The sequence below is a fragment of the Mixophyes fleayi genome, chromosome 2 (assembly GCF_038048845.1).
Source record: "Mixophyes fleayi isolate aMixFle1 chromosome 2, aMixFle1.hap1, whole genome shotgun sequence".
Lineage (NCBI taxonomy): Eukaryota > Metazoa > Chordata > Amphibia > Anura > Limnodynastidae > Mixophyes > Mixophyes fleayi.
The window spans coordinates 140,068,197-140,086,507 of record NC_134403.1 but is presented as its reverse complement, the minus strand read 5'-3'; the positions used below and the strand labels follow the sequence as shown (position 1 = coordinate 140,086,507).

General features: G+C 37.4%; 1 protein-coding gene across 1 annotated transcript; it reads left to right on the top strand.

Moving 5' to 3' along the window:
* The first annotated feature begins 1,359 nt into the window (after positions 1-1,359).
* On the top strand, positions 1,360-17,096 carry RP2 (RP2 activator of ARL3 GTPase). The gene is made up of 5 exons (XM_075200080.1): positions 1,360-1,625; positions 9,595-10,260; positions 11,131-11,245; positions 13,988-14,073; positions 14,903-17,096. The coding sequence occupies exons 1-5, from the start codon at positions 1,503-1,505 to the stop codon at positions 14,984-14,986; spliced, it is 1,074 nt and encodes a 357-aa protein (XP_075056181.1). The 5' UTR covers positions 1,360-1,502; the 3' UTR covers positions 14,987-17,096.
* Positions 17,097-18,311: the final 1,215 nt, after the last annotated feature.

Below are 18,311 nucleotides of genomic sequence, written 5' to 3'. Positions count from 1 at the left end.
AATCATGTCTGCAGCATATATCAACCTGGACTTATACACAGGTCCCCCATCAGGGGACTACAGCAGTATTGGGCCCAACAGAGGTGGCATGTGCAGTGAATTAAGGGAGGCAGTGGGCATCATTTCTAGGCAGCTCCTGAGATGTGAGATGATGCGGCCGGATGCTTCTCAGCCACGTCCGTGGTAAACCTGCCTTCCGCTGTATGCTGTAGTGACCACTGCAGCTACAACATACATGCCAACTCTCCCGGAAAGTCCGGGAGACTCCCGAAATTCGGGTCAGTCTCCCGGGCTAGCTGGCATTTCTCCCGCATCCCAATCTCACCGAGAATCGCGTCATTTGACGCGATTCTCGGTGAATCACACCATTTTGGAGGGCGGGAGGGGGCGGGACGAGGCCAATTGCGTCATTTTGGCCCCGCCCCCACGACGCAATTACGTTTTCGCGGAGCAGGGCCAAAATGACGCGATTGGCCTCGTCCCGCCCCTTCTCTTGGAAACAAGTTTCCGGGAGTTGGTAAGTATGAGCTACAACTGTCATATATACCTGCTCACCTGAATATTCTTGTATATCTTCAGTTGTCTACTTTGATATCTAAGCTGTACTCTGTTGTTCTGCTGCACTCTCTTGAGGGCCGCAGAATGACGCCGCAAAACCCAAACCCTCTTGCGGGGGTCCCTGGAGACCAGTTGCTGCGTTAGACTTCGCGCCTCGAGAGTAGTGACAACAACTAGCAGAACTCTGGGTCAAGAACTCTAGTGACCGTGACAGCTACATTTGAATATATGCATTTTATTGCACCCATGAAAAAGTTGCTGTAAAACATACATAAAACTGGGCACAAAATTCAAGAAGATTATAGTCTATCTTTGATTGGCTGAGCAGTGTAAGAGACTGCTCTTAATTAGATGGCTAGAAATTAATTAGCCTCACCGGAGGCTAATGCATAGCATGCTCCTTGAAACAGTCTGTCCATACCATGTGCTTTTCTTTCCCATATGGATTACCATCTTCCCAAGTCGGACCAAGAAAAAATATTTCAGGCATGTATTTATTATGGAGGCAATATTTACTTATTAATTCTGGAGGAAATTAAATTATGTATTTAGGATGCAATATTAATTTATTCATTTCTAATTTATTTTTCTAACTGGTGCAACATTATCTTTTAATTCTATATGATGTAGAGCATCTAATAACCATGTAAAGGCTTCTTCTTGTGCTTGTAAATAAAGTTGCATGCCGAAAGTAAGAGCAGCAGGAAGCTGCAGAGGAGGTGCGGGCAAATAGAAGCTGGCGGCCGCCGGTGACGTTCCCTACACTGTGGTGTTGCTGGGCAGCAGTGGAGGCGGTACAGCGTGCGCGTGCCCGAGTGTGCCGAGGACGCGCGGCGTGTGCACATCCCCTGCGTGTTACTAGCTGGAAGTGGACCTTGCAGCCTGAGATACTAGCCCAGATCTACGTGACCCTCTCACCCACCGTCTGCTCCCGTGCCAGAGAGATGGGCTGTTTCTTCTCCAAGAAAGCTAAAAGGAAGGGGAGCTCCAAGGAGTCGGCACCCGCAGAGCTGCAGCAAGTAGATGGGGAGGAGAGCAAGCAGTACAGCTGGGATAAAAGGGAGAAGGTGACCACTTTATTTTGGCATGTACCTGTAACCTAGTGACAGCAATAATGGACGTGGCATATGGTTTCTATTTGTGATTATTATTGCAGTGGCTTCATTAATATGTGCTTGCAGCTGAGCAGTTCATTGAAAGATACCTAGATAGTGTGTGCATACACAACTAGGTGTGTCCATAATCACTGTATCAAGAAAACAAAGTACATGAATGTTGCATTGTGCGTTTGTCACTAGGCATTCATTTAATATTGGCTTGGTTTAGATAACAGTGGGAAAATCTCAGATTGGCATTCTAGCTTCAAACCTAGAGATAAACTTACTTCATATAACATGACATAGTGTAGTCTTGTGTTTCAGTGTTTGTCTTTAGACTGTGTATGAATTACATAGAATACTTTTTTCATACTGTGTAATCACCCCCAAGTAGAAATATCTATATTAATAATGTTAGTAGCTTCAACATGATCATCATCAAAAGTTATTTGTAAGGTCCCAGAAAACTCTGCACTGCTGGATGGTATGTATGAATTGTATATCAAAAGCAAATCATACTTTAAAACAGAATAGTACATATAAAATTGAAGAAAGTGTGGCTGTAATGAGAGTAGGAAGGGCCCTGGTCATGAGTGCTTACAATCGAGACCATCAATAGGCAATTTCATTTTGGTATGCGTTATAACACTTGATGTGTTAGAAAGTTAATATAGCAGGTTTTAGATTACTAAATTAGTTTAACAATGAGACAAATACAGTGAGTTTTTGTATACAGCTGCTCCCCCCCCCCCCATGCTATACACTAAACATTTTGCTCCACTTCTCACCCCAAACACCTCATCCCTTTCTGGACATAAGGTTATAAATAGATACACATGAAAAGGAAGTGCTAAATGCGCAGGGAAAGGCCCTGTAAAAAGTTTTTAATTCTAAGTATTTTTTTGTTGGAGAACTACTTGGCTATTGTATGAGCTGTGGAGGTCATGTTAATTTGGAGCCATTGCCCTTTCAGTCAACTACAGTCCTCTCACTACATCCAGGATCTTAAAAAAATTTGATAGTCCATATTTACCATGCCTGTACCTGGCGTGATCCAGTGAAGAGAAGGGCATTTTAGGCAGGTAAATGGAGCTATACTTATGTGAAAAGAAAAATCCAATCATTGACCAATACATGATGGTGCAAAAGGAAGAGAGAAGGAAAAATTACCCTGAAACCCAGCCCTTCCTTGATATAAATGCTAACATATATTAAAGTGCAAGCATTATGAAGAATTTAAAAGCTGTTGAAGAATAAAAAAAACCATGGAATGTTAGGAACCTATGCACACTTGCTGCCTATATTCCTTTATTTCATAATCAATGATTATAGTTTTACTAGTTGTTTTTCAGTGTAGAATTTTGCTACTTGATATGTTCCTCTGAATCATTCTACTCTCTAAAAAAAAAAAAAAAAAAAAAAAGGTCAAGGCTTATATGTTGCAGTCTATTTCGTGTATGCTTTTAATGTGTATGTAAAATTTAAAACATGTTTGAATATATGCTGGCATTCCATCTTCTGAGACTGAAGCCTTTTCCATGCAGAAATGCTCCTACACTTGTCCCTCAGAGCAACATAAAATGGATATTAAATGTGTGTGCAAATACATGTATGTTCTAGGTCCATTGATAAATTTTGCATTTTAGTGCCATATATACATAAACGTAGTACACTTCTTGCGTAATGTTAGGTGTTCTAAATACAATCTGTTAAGTAATTGTTTAGTAATGATTTTCCTATTGAGAAAAGCAGAACTGAATGTTTTTCCGTTTCGCACTTGTGATTTAGTCACAAGGTGCTTGACCAACTAATGGATTACTCACTTCTCTGACAAGGACACACCTTAATCCAAATATGGAACTAATGGTCAATGTTGGGCTATTATGACAATGACCTATAGAGCTGATCATGGTTTTTAATTTGGCTGCCTTTTTTTTTTTTTTGTTCCCCGTAATTTTTTCTTAGGCTGTTTCAAATGTAAGGTTGAAAAAGAGGGATAGGCTGCGCTTCCTCCAAATATATGAAGCAGCCAAATGCGAACCTGAGAGTGTGTGAGGGACCCCTAAACTCCCAACAATGTTAGATACGTATAAAAATAGTCAGGTTCTGGGCGCTTGTAAAGGAAAGATATATCAATTTAATATGGATAGGTCCACAATACGCTCCGGCCGGAACGAGACAGCTTAGATGTGTTAAACAATTAACATGCATCAATTGACACTGCCGAAAACAATGATAATGGTAAAAAACACTATAAACTCAGTGTGATTGAAAATATGGTTAGAGTGCACTTGCAAGCTACTAAAATATGAAATGACAATTGATATGAACCGCAAAAAGGGAATGTAAGGAAATGTAATGTCCAGAGTTGTAAAATAAAATGTTGGTGATGATGAAAAATGCAAGCAAAAATGAAATTGGTAGCCGTTACTCACATGAAGCAGGGATGTCTGGCTGTCTATAATGCAGACAGGCACTTAGTAGCGGTCCCAGAGTCTGTGCTGATGAAGTTAGATATAACGTTGATTTCAATGATAAAAAGCACCCAGCAGAATGCCAATTTTTAAAAAAAGAATGAGGAAGAAAGTTCTTCTAGTTCCTAAAGGGAAGTCCTCTCCTTGTTGAAAGAAAAAATGATCCCGCTCAAATAGCGTGTGCACGCTGCTGGATATCTTCGTGTTGAGATTAAATGTATGGATATCAAAATGCCTCCAATAATGGACAGGTACCCAGCAGAATATAGGTGGTGATGATCCAAATGTAGTCCTCCTAATCCCCAACGTAGTCTCTCTCTTTCTCATAAAGTTGAGGCTAAACAGGGGAAGCGGTAGTGCCGCTACGGATGAGCGCATACACGCTACAGGCTGGTCTCCGATGTGGATGTCTGTATATGGTAATGTAGGTTGCTAGCATGCTAGTAAGTTGAATAAAACTGAGTTGAGGGACAATCTCCAACGCGTTTCGCCCGGTGGCAATGGCCAGTGGGCTTCCTCAGGGATAGTAATCATTACATTACTATCCCTGAGGAAGCCCACTGGCCATTGCCACCGGGCGAAACGCGTTGGAGATTGTCCCTCAACTCAGTTTTATTCAACTTACTAGCATGCTAGCAACCTACATTACCATATACAGACATCCACATCGGAGACCAGCCTGTAGCGTGTATGCGCTCATCCGTAGCGGCACTACCGCTTCCCCTGTTTAGCCTCAACTTTATGAGAAAGAGAGAGACTACGTTGGGGATTAGGAGGACTACATTTGGATCATCACCACCTATATTCTGCTGGGTACCTGTCCATTATTGGAGGCATTTTGATATCCATACATTTAATCTCAACACGAAGATATCCAGCAGCGTGCACACGCTATTTGAGCGGGATCATTTTTTCTTTCAACAAGGAGAGGACTTCCCTTTAGGAACTAGAAGAACTTTCTTCCTCATTCTTTTTTTAAAAATTGGCATTCTGCTGGGTGCTTTTTATCATTGAAATCAACGTTATATCTAACTTCATCAGCACAGACTCTGGGACCGCTACTAAGTGCCTGTCTGCATTATAGACAGCCAGACATCCCTGCTTCATGTGAGTAACGGCTACCAATTTCATTTTTGCTTGCATTTTTCATCATCACCAACATTTTATTTTACAACTCTGGACATTACATTTCCTTACATTCCCTTTTTGCGGTTCATATCAATTGTCATTTCATATTTTAGTAGCTTGCAAGTGCACTCTAACCATATTTTCAATCACACTGAGTTTATAGTGTTTTTTACCATTATCATTGTTTTCGGCAGTGTCAATTGATGCATGTTAATTGTTTAACACATCTAAGCTGTCTCGTTCCGGCCGGAGCGTATTGTGGACCTATCCATATTAAATTGATATATCTTTCCTTTACAAGCGCCCAGAACCTGACTATTTTTATATGTTTCAAATGTAATATAAGTTTATTTTGTGTATTGGACTGTGTGATACTATTCCCACAAACAATCTCATTGTTGTGTAAAACACCTAATATCTTTTTTTTGTATAGGTAATGTTGTATTGAACAATAAAGAGTTTATGTAACTCCCCTTTCATAAATTCTTTGACATTTCAGACTAGTTGAATAACTTTCACAATGCTATCTATTGGTGTAAGCATCAGTATATAAGTGCAAAAGTATTTCTGAAATGGATGGTTTGTGTTAATACTTTTATAGAAATAGGAAATATTGTTTTTTTGTTTTGTTTTTTTGGATGATGGTCATGTTTGGGGTTTATAATGTCCCGTCTTTGTTTCGTGCTGTGTGTGATGAGAATTAGCCCTGTAGCTTAAATAATTTTGTACGAACATTAGCCATAATAGTTGTATTATATAGTTGCGAAGACATTTTAAAACACTCCTCCAATGCAGGGCAGCTACAGGTCAGTGGGGGGTAGTGAGTTTGTGACCAAAATAAATGTTTGCTTTCAGTTCAACATTGGTGCAATATGAATAATAGTGGTTAGCTCTTACTTGCATTAGAGTTTACCCACAAAAATGTGAGATACAAACTTTTTACTTACAGAGCACTATATCAGAAATGAATTACATTAATTTATTCAAATTGCATTGAGGGGATTTTTATATCTTTCAACATGCTGGGATTTATTTATATTTAATTTTTTTCCATGTTGAACAGTTTCACTCATCACTTGACTTCAGAGGCATAGTTTCCCTGTCATTTGAGGTTTAAATAATAATTTGAATGCCTGGGACAATAAGTAAGGATCTTACGCTGTGATCTTTTAACCAGGATCTCCAGTGGCATTGTAATTCAGACAGTATGTTTAGCCATATAATATCTTAGACATGATGTCATAGTTAACATAATTTACCTGTCATTTCTGTAGTTTTTACGATGACTGCTAGGATGTATGGACATTTCTGTCCATCTCGACAAGCAACCATGGTTCTAATGTGCTTAATCCTGGTTAATGGGCAACATTAAAAACTTGAGGGGTGAACCTGATTCTTGTATAAGAAGGGATTTGGCAACCATAGAAGCATTTCAGAACCGTGGTGACATTATCACAGAGGTTTCCTGAAGAAGAAGGGCTCCTTATTTGTAACATCTAACTCCCTTTGTTCCTAGTATTATGGCATGTAATCACTGAGTCTATGCTAATCTATGTCCACATGTTCCTTGGTAGTTGCAAATAAATAACCGTTAAAATTAAGCATGTGTATTTTTCATTTGGTCTACAAATGCAGACCAGACCTCTAGTAATACAGCATTTTATATCTCTCTAAATGTTATGTCAGAATAAAATTAGGAGTACATTTTAATGGTGGAATTATTTGTGTAATATCCATAAAATAAAAAAAATGTTGTAGCTTAAAAAACCTGGTATGTCCGATACGAACAATAAAAAAAGGATATTCTTGCTAAAAGTGACAAAGCATGAACATGTAAAATATGAATGCAGAATCAGCACAGGTCTTTGGTAGCGGTAGGGTTAAAGGAATTTAATCTCTTTAGAAGTATGGTCATTTCTCCCTTCTGTCTGTGCATATAGTATATGTGTGGGATTACTGACCCATGCTTGGCTTCCCAGCTACACAGTGCTGCATGAAATATTGTGTGTTGTGAAATAGTGACTGCAATTTCACCAGTGCTTCCTGTGAGAACCGATATATTTTGTGGATGTTAGTGGAATAACACATGGCCTGTAACTATGTCTATTGACTTATTGTAGCACCAATGTAACATTTATTGTTACACTCAACTGATGCCTTGGTATGTATGTATGCTGTGTGCACATATAACTAGTGCTGCCTATGCATGCCTTAGAGTAATCTTTTCCACTGCAGGTGTGTATATGAACTCCCATACTCTGACTTCTAGATATTGATATTTAATTCCGAAAGATTACATTTTGTCCACCTTGCTTTACAGTAGTAGGAAAATGATTAGTGCATATAAACATTTACTGTACATGTCACAGAGAGACCATAATGTTTTTTTCCCCTGTGTTGTCTCTACTGGCCAAATATTTGGCTAATGCACAGTTATTCCATTAGCTTTTGCTTGCAGCTCTTAGGTGGTGAATGTTGTCTTTATGACATTCAATCAGGGAGGTTGAAATTATGTGCAAAACACAGAGCTGCTGTTACAGATTCCCAATATCTGCAGCCTGAGTGTGTATATGGAGGATGGCAGCCAAGCTTGCTCAATAGGTGCTTTCTCATTTGCAAACCTCAAGTTTACAACTATTCATAGTTGTTTCCGCTGAATGAGGGCTATGAAGTAGATGATTTGGGGACAAAATGTAGAACTTTGTAAGAGCCATATAGTGCCAGTAACTACAGAAGCATAGTAAAAACAAAGTTAATCCCCAAATAATGCTATCATATTGTATAATAATATGCAGCATTTTTATTAATGTAAAACAAATCTCCTTTGCATGCTGCTGATGCAGTGATGCATTCATTTACTTCATACACATAATGTAGCTGCAAGCCTGATCTTACAGTTTAATGGGATGGCATCTATTTCGGTGACTCAGCCATTGCTGTTTATTTACCCACAATATAATTTTGAAATTGAATTAAATTTAGTTTGCTACTTGTAATTGTCCTCGGGCTGGAATTAATGAAGAGTGACTAACATGTTGGGCGAGGCCATGTCTAAAAATCCCCTGATATTTTTTATGTTGGGATTTTTTATGCCAAATCCTTCATAGCAGTCCTGTGTTAATTAAGAGGAAGTACTTTTTATAAATTAAAGTATTGTTTGCTTGTGGTGTACTGACATTTTAGGAGTAATTAACACTATAAAAGCTGTTACTGTATTGTAAATTAAACTGAATTTATAATGTAGTTCTGAAGAGTTTAACAACTGTGTGAGATATTGTATAGTTTTGGGGGGGGGGGGGGGGGGGAATTCCATATATAATGTCCTGGGACTGTGGGCATATTGTTGGCATCATTCGTTCATGGAGTAAGACAGAGATATGGATCCTGCAGGTCAACACCCAAAGTAGGTTTTCAGTATCTGTATTTGGGGTTTCTTGACAGATTTATAGTATGTTCTATTGTAAGCCACATATTTTGGTGTCCCAGCTAACCTAGGTCTAGGACCACAGTTCTAAGCCTCAGTGTCTTGGAATGTTGAAGATTCTAACCAGCTTTAGAGACTTCATCTGTGAGGGCAACTTTTTCTCAAGAGAAACTTGCGTAGCTATATTCAGTACTGTGAGTTATATACTCTGTGATGACGGCCTTGTTTAATGCAGTAATTTGAAAGGATGTGTGAGGTACTGTCTCAAAAATTCAAGCAGCCACGCTGTCGGCTGAACAATTCATTCAGTCTGTAACTTCACTAGGAAACTCTAAAATATGTGTGAGCAAAGTAACTGATGCATGTAACTCCGTGCATCTAAAACTGGTATTTATGCAAGTATAAATATTTAATTTCATGCTAGAAAATATTTTCACCCTTTTATTAATAACAGTACAATATTTTATTTGTAAAAAAAACAAAACAAAAAAAACTAGTGGTAACATAATTGCGCCCATCATATTCTCTCCAGTTGTCTGCCACCACAGAATAACTGGTTAAATTGGCATACAAATCTATTGTACCTAAATGGTTCCTTTTATCAAAATTGCAGGTTACCTGCTAGTTTTAATGTGTTTACTTTAAAAATAAGGGTTGTTGTAGACTTTTCTTACTGACGGTTCTTTCTTCATGTTGGTGTAAATGTGGACTGGGATAGTACCCTAATTTTAGTTGAAATACCTGATTGCTTTGGTCAAAATGCATTGCACGTTTTTTTTTATTGTAGCTTTGGAACAGTTTCTTACGGCAATTAAGCTTTCCATTCAGCTTGTGAAGATATCTATTTGTGTATTTAGGATTAGGTATACATATTGTTACTTTCATACTATTCTCTCCTTTTGCAACCCCACAGGTGGACCCAAAGGACTATATGTTTAATGGCTTGAAAGATCAAACTATAGGACGATTGCCAGATAAAGTTGCAGGCCAACAATTCGTTATACAGGAATGTGAGAACTGCAACATCTACATTTTTGATCATTCTGCCACCATCACTATTGATGACTGTACGAACTGCCGCATCTTCTTAGGGCCTGTAAAAGGCAGTGTGTTCTTCCGTGACTGTAAAGATTGTAAATGCATTGTGGCCAGCCAGCAGTTTCGCACCAGGGATTGCAGGAAAATGGATATATTCTTATGCTGTTCTACCCAACCAATCATTGAATCCTCCACTGGCATGAAGTTTGGATGTTTCCAGTTCTATTACCCAGAGCTGGCTTCCCAGCTTAAGGAAGCAGGGTTGAGTATCTTCAACAACACATGGAGCAACATCCATGACTTCACCCCAGTGTCAGGAGAGACAAACTGGAGTCTTCTTCCTAGTGATTGTGCCGTCCAAGATTATGTCCCCCTTCCAGACTCTGAAGAGCTGAAAGCAGTACGCGTTTCATCAGATGCTAACAGGAGCATAGTGCCAGTCACTTGGGGACAGCGACCGAAGAAAAGTGATGAGTCCTGCTTGGTGGTTTTCTTTGCAGGAGATTATACTATAGCAAATGCCAGAAAGATGATTGATGAGGTAATGAGCTAAAGCTCCTTGCAAGTAATGAATCTAAGATTCATGTGGTATTCATATAGCAATATTTGAAAAACTACTTTAGAAAACTTTCTGTTCATAAATACATACAAGTGTAGAATTGCAGATGTCTTAATGCTACATAAGGATTTAATTAACCATTCCAAATGGTGCTGTTTCATCATGTGTTTTTTTTTTTTTTTAGCAATTTTGAGCTTCTTGCACAATAGAGTTTTGTAGCTTCTATTGAGTGAGGAACACTTTCCCTTTTATAAGTCTACATTTAAGTGTAAGTGAAACTTTTCATGACATTTCTTCCTAATATGGAAGCTTTTGTTAAAGGAGAAGGTGGAAAGGCCAAGCCTCCTTCTCTCTGTCTTTACCTCACAATCACCTCTGGAACTGGCTCTAATGGGACAGGCAGCTATTCAAATTGTAGTCAAAGATAGTAGTGAAGTTAAAGCAGCACCAGATTGGAGGGGACTATCCCACCCAATCACAGCTATCTTAAAAAATATATTTTAAATGTCTCAAAATTAGGCATCTTCAGCATCCCTTATACGGTAAGGTTGAGGAGCCATGGAGGGGTACCCTATCAGAACGCTATTTGATCGATAAGAGAGGCTTTCTTTAGGGGACTTGAAACTTTTATTCTGTGGAGGTCACCTTTAACTCTAATAAGAATACATTGCCAGACTTTGTGTTTTACCAAACATTTTCACTTAGATGGCTATTTATGATTATTACCTACACAACTGACATTTAATGTACCCTGTTCATTCAAGTGTTGAACTTCCTTAATAATTTGTTTGTATAAAGCTGTTACTTTGTGTGGTTTAGTCACTAACCATTACCTCACAACTCACAATGCAGATGGTTGGCAAGAGCTTATCACTCATTCAGACTAAAGAAGTTGCAATGAAACCAGAAGATGCCAGAAGGGTTTTCAAAGACAGAGCCGCAGAGTTTATACCATTATTGGAGAAAGGTATGGCCTTTTACATATAGAAACTTGTATTACAAACGCTCAGTACATTTATCACAAAAGCAGCCAGTAAGATCACCAATATTAAAGCATCACCTTGACTTGGAGTGGTACTGCTCAATAGTTAATCTAGGATTTTATATATTTTTTTTTTTCCTTCATTTAAAATCTGTGTTATCACACTTTGGTGGGGGGAAAAAAGGGTGATATACTCTGGACACCCGTTCATCAGTCTTCTGCAGCAGGCCATATATCCTAGTACTTTCTCTATAATATAGACATTATTTATGTTTGGGATGTGCAGGTCAGTAACCATAGCGCAGTGAGCTGACTACTTGAGGGTCTGTGAAGGTATGTAAACCATTTAACTAATTCTTCAAAAACCATGCATTTAGAGTGCATTTGCATTTAGAGATTTGTTCATCTTTAAGATATGGGAGAGGCTTATGTCACTTTACTGTTTTGGTGTTTAGTTTTTTTTTTTTCTCATTGCTCAGTCTGATAATTAGATTAAGTTGTCAGTCATCAGGAGGAAGTATCTCAAAACTTCAGGGCAGCTAACTGAACGGAGCACTTGAATCCACAGGGGGTAGGGCCAGCATTTTCTTGTTTTGCTTTAAGGCTTGTGCTGATCACATAGCTAGGAAAGTATAGCTAGGATTCATAATTTTGTTTGCATAGTTCCTTTGACGTACAGCCAGCAGCCATTACCCTCTTATCTTTAGCAGTTAGTGAAGATGTTTTTATCTTTACAGTAAAGTGAATTAGGGGAAAACAGGAAGATTCATAATATGGCAAAATTACACTCCTCACAGAATTGGGATTAACATTGGTTAAGATATATAGATATATATAGATTTACAAATGATCAGTTCATACTTAAATAAGCAAACTAGAAAATTATGAACTAAAAAAGTTCCAGTTCTATATTGTGTATGTGACTAATATGTATAGAGAATCTTCCTTGAGCAACAGCTCACCACCTGCACATTCACAGCAAGTCTCTCTTCCTCCTCTCAGTAGTGTAATTAGCAGCTTTCAGTGTGCACTGTGGGGATTTGCAGTGTGTCTTATAGTAAGACATTTTTCAAAACTGCTTATAATTATGCAAGATTTTTTCACAGGGTTTAAATTATATAAAACTTTTCACATGTATAAAGATCTGATGTGATAGAATATTTAATCAATAGATTTTAGTAATTTTTTTTTTTTACATTTTATAATGCTACTCTATCTGAAAGGGATAACATCAAATGATAATAAAGTTAAGGTGATGCAGCTGGCATAAGTCAAGTCCTTAGGGATCGCAATGCCCAATTACTTCATCTGATATCTGGCTGATGATAAGGCAATGTGTTAAGGGAGTGGTACTTGTTCCCCTCATGTCACCCACAACACTGCTTATTTTGAATAGTTCATTCTTAACAAGAATGAACTATTCATTTAGAAATAAAGGTTATTATTATTAATTTTTATTTATAGGGCGCCACTAGGTATCCGTAGCGCCGTACAGGGACAAACAAAGTTACAATACAAAGGTGAGACAGCACGATACAGTAAACAAAATGCACAGTACCTCCGTGAGCTCAATGCACAGCTAGAGGGGAGGGGAGAGGGGAAGGTCCCGCATAAGGCGGAGCCCAAGGTTCTGTCAAGCTCATGAAATCCAAAATCTCAGAGAGAAAAAAAAAAGAGCAAGCTTACTCATTCTGAGAGCATGCTGCCTAAATGTATTCTCCTATATACTGTTCTCAGGGCTACCACAAGTGGCCTTATGACTTATTTGAAAAGTAGGTGAGAGAGAGAGAGAGAGAGAGAGAGAGAAAGCAGCCTTTCCTATATATTGTGGAACTAGGCAAGGAGTGAATATTGGCTGCAGGGAAAATGATGAAATCTGAGGGTAGTGTAGCAGGAACTGTAGAAACAGTATTTAGGAGGAGGCAAGGAAGTTCATAGAATATGACCTTTATTGTCAGAGGTGCAGGAATACGAACAACATCCTGCATTCAGTCAGGAACACAGCAAGCAAGTACTGTACATCAGATAACAGCAGAAGTTGGGATGTCCAGAACTAGATAATAGCACTAGACCAGGCAGAGTTTTTGCAAGAAGAAATACAGGCACATGTGGGTACTAGGAAAATATATATAATCTATAATATGTTATTTGCTACACTTGATATATCTAATGCAGCTATCCAAAAAGATACTGTAGTCTAAAAAAAAAAAAAAGTTGCAATAGTATTTTGTATGGCAGCACAAATTAGAACATCCAATTGTGTAAAATGAATATAGATAAACCAGTTGTATATGTGGACAATTACTTTTTAATTTTTTAATAAATGTATCAATTAGTGTTATTCCACCATTTAAAATGTAAAAAAACAGATCCATTATATTGCATTTGACAAATAGTTCATAACGTTGCAACAATGTTTAGGATATTTAGTACAAAAACTATTTTGTGGTAAAATAAGTCTTTTTAAACTACAAGAGTATCTTGGGGGGTAGTTTTAGCTAATGTGCACAGAAATTGGCTGGATCAAGGCATCTTTCCTTCTGATGAAACTGTCTGAAGTGAAACATGTTAAGGATCTCTAGACTATATCCAACTATATTCCTACTTTCCACATTGGAGATTTTACCTTCATTATGTTTTGGATCCCTACGGACACCGTTGATACTGTATCCTGGGAAAAAAGCATTATATATCTATAATAATTCCCCGTTTGTTTTTGTTTTAAAGGTTCTGTTGTTGCAATGGAGTTTAATGGTGATGGAGCTGTGCAGAGTTGCCAGGAGGCTGTTAGCAGCATCTTCAGTGGTACCCTGGTGAGTTCTAACATTTTACTTTTGGGTACGACCTTCCATTTCAGTGCATAGATGTGAACAAGGAGTGGTTGAAAAATGTATTCCAAGTAGAAAATAATGTTGGTGGAGGTTGTTTCTCCATTTTTGACAGGCATTTATAATCTTTAACCACAGTCATCTTGGTTTAGTGTGATGTAACCCCAACAGACAATGGTTTAAGTTTTTCTAAGTAAAATGAAATGGTTTATATGAGTGTGTGTAAACACAGTATGTCCATCTACCTCAAATTGTGTAAATTTTCTGTTGACAGCCTGAAGAATTTTTTATTTTTTTTTCTTGTAGATTTAACTAATCCATAGGGCAGATTCAGCCATTGAAAACTAATGGCACATCATTGACTATTCCCCTGCACAAGCAATGACTGACTTTGGATAAAATAAAATAAAAGAACATATTTGTCTAGTACACTCTGTAAGCACACATCCGAGTATAGTTTGCTGGAAAAGAAAAGATAGACACAATACTACAGCCATGTCACAGGTAGAACATCCCTACGACCTTTATACTGCAACCTGACCATATAACTCTTTGCAGTAAATGAAGCTGGATTTGTTTATGTTGTATTTAAATAACCTTGTTAGGTAGGAGTCTAGGATCTCATCCCAATTTTCCTCTGTAGGGCAAGTCCAGCATTCCACTTGCTCATGCAGGCTTGACGAGGATGTTTAAAGCTCTGAAATGTGGTGTAATAGTGTTTTCTGTTTTATTTTTAGTGAGACATGCACTAACCTATTTTGTTATGATTAGAGAAATAGTTATATTTTCTTTTCTCCTTTTTCCTGTTCAATAGGTATTTGTTTCGGAAAACAAGACATCCTCTTCTCATGATGTGGACAACTTTTATAACTTTGCCGATATGCAGATGGGAATGTAGAGTTTAAATTTTAGTATATTTGACTGAAACATTTGTCTGTTCTGCATAGTGCTTACAGTGATGCATTTTGTACAGAATATTTTGTCAAATCTATATTATCCATACAAAAAAACTGAGCACTTTTTTAAAAAATAATTGTGGATAAAGAAATGGCATACTTGTAATGCTTAGTGTGCTCTCACCACAGCATTTTTGTGGAAAACGCAAGGCTGGGAGCATATATTTTGGCTCTTTTTATAGCTGCAAAAAAACAGAAAATATTCATCCCTAAAAAGGTTAGGAGCAATGGACTATGTCTAGGAGCGCATAACCATTACTTGCATCTCTTACTTTTTTTTTTTTGAGAGTTGAAATTCTATTCATGAAAATGTGTAATATTCAACATTCCTGTGTCTTTGTTTTTATGTAAAGATAATTGCCACCACAAGGCTAAGCTTTTATCATGTTGATTTTGTATAATACTGTAAATGTAGGCTTGGTTAGTCAGGACTGGTAAAAAAAACCAAAATAATGAATAAAAATTTTACATTCCAGATGGTATAACACCATCTAGCTGGTTAATGATAGAAGAGTTAGAGTGAATTTAAATATATATTTTGTTCTAATATTTATTTTTAGATTTTACACAACATGCATTTATAGCATTCTACATTTTAACTTTTTTTTTGTTTTTTAAAATGCACTCAGAAATCAATATTTTATACTGTGAAAATGTAACTTTACAAACTTCTTGTAAATTGTTTTGTTGTCTTTCTGTGTTAGAAATGGTTAATAGGGTCTGCTACATGGCATTAAATACAATATTTAGATAATTGTATATTAGCAGATAAAAAGGTTACAGATTCATGCCTTCTCTAAACCAGAGAGAGTGTCATTATATATAACAGTTATGGCATAAGCCAGAGAGAAATCCATTTGTGCCATGTGGTGGTATAGATTTTTGTGAAGAATCCAAAACGTTGGTCATGAGACAATGCTCACTGACAATCCACATCTGTCAGTGCAATCACTATATGATTATAGTATGTGATTACAAATATTGCTTCTTCATAAATATTCGTGCAAAAGACATTTTGTTTCTTAGGGTTAGAAAATGTTTTGACAAATGCTAGGTACCTTCCTACACCTACAAGAGGTACAGAAGAAAATATACTAATATTCCTTTTGAAATGTTTACAATTGGATTATTCATACTTTTATACCAAAATCTGATACCTGTATGTATTTAAAAAAATAAATAAACATAGTCCACAGTGGTTTAGCTCATTGTTTCTTTTTCATCTGATAGTGTATGTTTTATCATGTTAATGAGATAATCCTGGAAAAACAAAACCTAAATGGTGAATTATCATGGCAATGTTTAAAATCAGTGAGTTTCATTACTCGTGTTCTTTTGAAAAACTTGTGTATTATAAAGATCAAAGCACCCCTACAGTAAATATTGTTTGCCCCCTTCTCTTGACTTTAATTTTATATGTTGGAAAATCATGTTCTTTCAAAGGGTATAGGGCCGTTGCTTATTTTAAAGTTTTAATTCATTTACATGTATCAAAGAAAGGCTTCTAAAAGACAGGGGCTGCAGAATTACACATTTGTACAGTAGAGATACAAGTGGAGGACTTGTGTGACAAAATAATAGTAAAGAGTTTTTATTGAACTTATATATATTGATGTGGTTTAAAAAGAACATTTTCCACAGCAAGCAGCAGCCTGACAGGATATGTCTCCAATCAAAACAGAGCACCTGCAACAAATTCCCTTTTAAAGGCAAAGTGGGAGTGTCCTCTGTCCATCAAGTTAGGGTGGTGGGAGGAGTGTAAACTATTTAAACCTGTCTGTTTCATTGCGAAGTTGTGACCGATGTCAGATAGTGGCCAGTGGCTGGGGAGCTGGTCTCTGTCTATCCTGCGTTAGGGTCGCAAGAAAGTGTGACGTTTTTGCTGTCAATTTAAAAAAAACAAGAAGGTGTTTGTGACAAGCACACTTCAGGTGATGCACACACAATGTTCAATTTTACTTACTTAATAAAACTGTTATCTGACATTTTAAATATATAAAACATGATGTATGTGAACTGAATTTTAAACATTAAATAAATGAAGTATGTATACCTGGCTGAATGATATAATACCATCTACAGTGAGTTGCTAACTGATCAGACTGACCTGCTACGTAGAAAGGAACTGTGTGGATTGAGTGATGTATATATTGCAGTCTCAGATTTTCCAATTTTATTAGAATCCATCGGAGCACTGTCCTCAAAATATGGGAGGGGCGTTAGCAATGCTATATCTGGACAATTCTGTACAGAGTATTTTACACAATATCTAGCTTTATTCATAAAACGATAGACTGCTGCTACATCTCTGATGCAACTAAAAACAGATAGCATTGATCCTTCGGAATGGCAATTTAAAACAAAAAAAAAAACAGGTGGGCCTGTTCACTTGTTTAAGCCATACACAAAAAAAAAATTATAGCCTTGTCTGATAAAGATCACAAGCACTGGTTTACCTGATGTATCTAAGATGTATCTTCCCCAGTTTAAAAGTAACAGGCTAACTTTAATTTTAAACTCAGAGTATATGCCAAGTTTAATTGCTTCCCTCTCATTTGCATAACATGTTTGAGGTATTAAGTGGCGCTGCTGGCAACAGAGGGGTAAATGGCTAAAACTGGTAAAACATTGTAGAATGAACTGATGGTTTGGATGTCACATTTGTACCAGCACAATGAGGAATATTGTTGTTTTGTTTCTACAAGCTTTAATGAATATATATTAGCACTATAACACTTAGCCAGGAGGTGATTTTAACAATGAAACTAAACGCCCTTCCTCCTTTTAATCACATCAAGGGCTACCCTTACTGAATCAAACAAGCTGTTCTAGCTAGCATACCATGTTTGAGATGGGCATGCCACAGGGGCTATGCACATGAATGAAGATAGCGTTCATTATTGCTGTTGGTTCCAAACACTTGCCAGGGCACTTAAACAGTGTTTTCCTTCAGGAAAGATAAGATTAAGGCAGACATTGAATAGTAGCAGCAGTTTTCTCTTCTATACACTTTTGTCCACTGCCTGTTGAGCATTACTTAAGGCATGGACAAAGGGAGTCGGTAGACTTTTTCTTTGTGTTTTTTTTTATTAGAGAAAATGCCTATATAAGTACATGTCTCCACAGGATAAAGGTCTTGTCATGGGACTGTTGAGTTAAAATATGAATCCATAACAGAAATAAACTGTTTGGGAACCTATGCCCCAGGGGACAATGTTTAGTATCCTGGGGTACCTGAAGTATAGGTCAGCTCCCCCCACTCTTAGA

Excerpts from the sequence above, each read along its gene's own strand:
- RP2 (XM_075200080.1), top strand. The coding sequence starts at position 1,503 with ATGGGCTGTTTCTTCTCCAAGAAAGCTAAAAGGAAGGGGAGCTCCAAG. Across the intron at positions 11,246-13,987 it reads TATACCATTATTGGAGAAAG|GTTCTGTTGTTGCAATGGAG; the intron begins GTATGGCCTTTT and ends TTTGTTTTAAAG. Across the intron at positions 14,074-14,902 it reads GCATCTTCAGTGGTACCCTG|GTATTTGTTTCGGAAAACAA; the intron begins GTGAGTTCTAAC and ends CCTGTTCAATAG.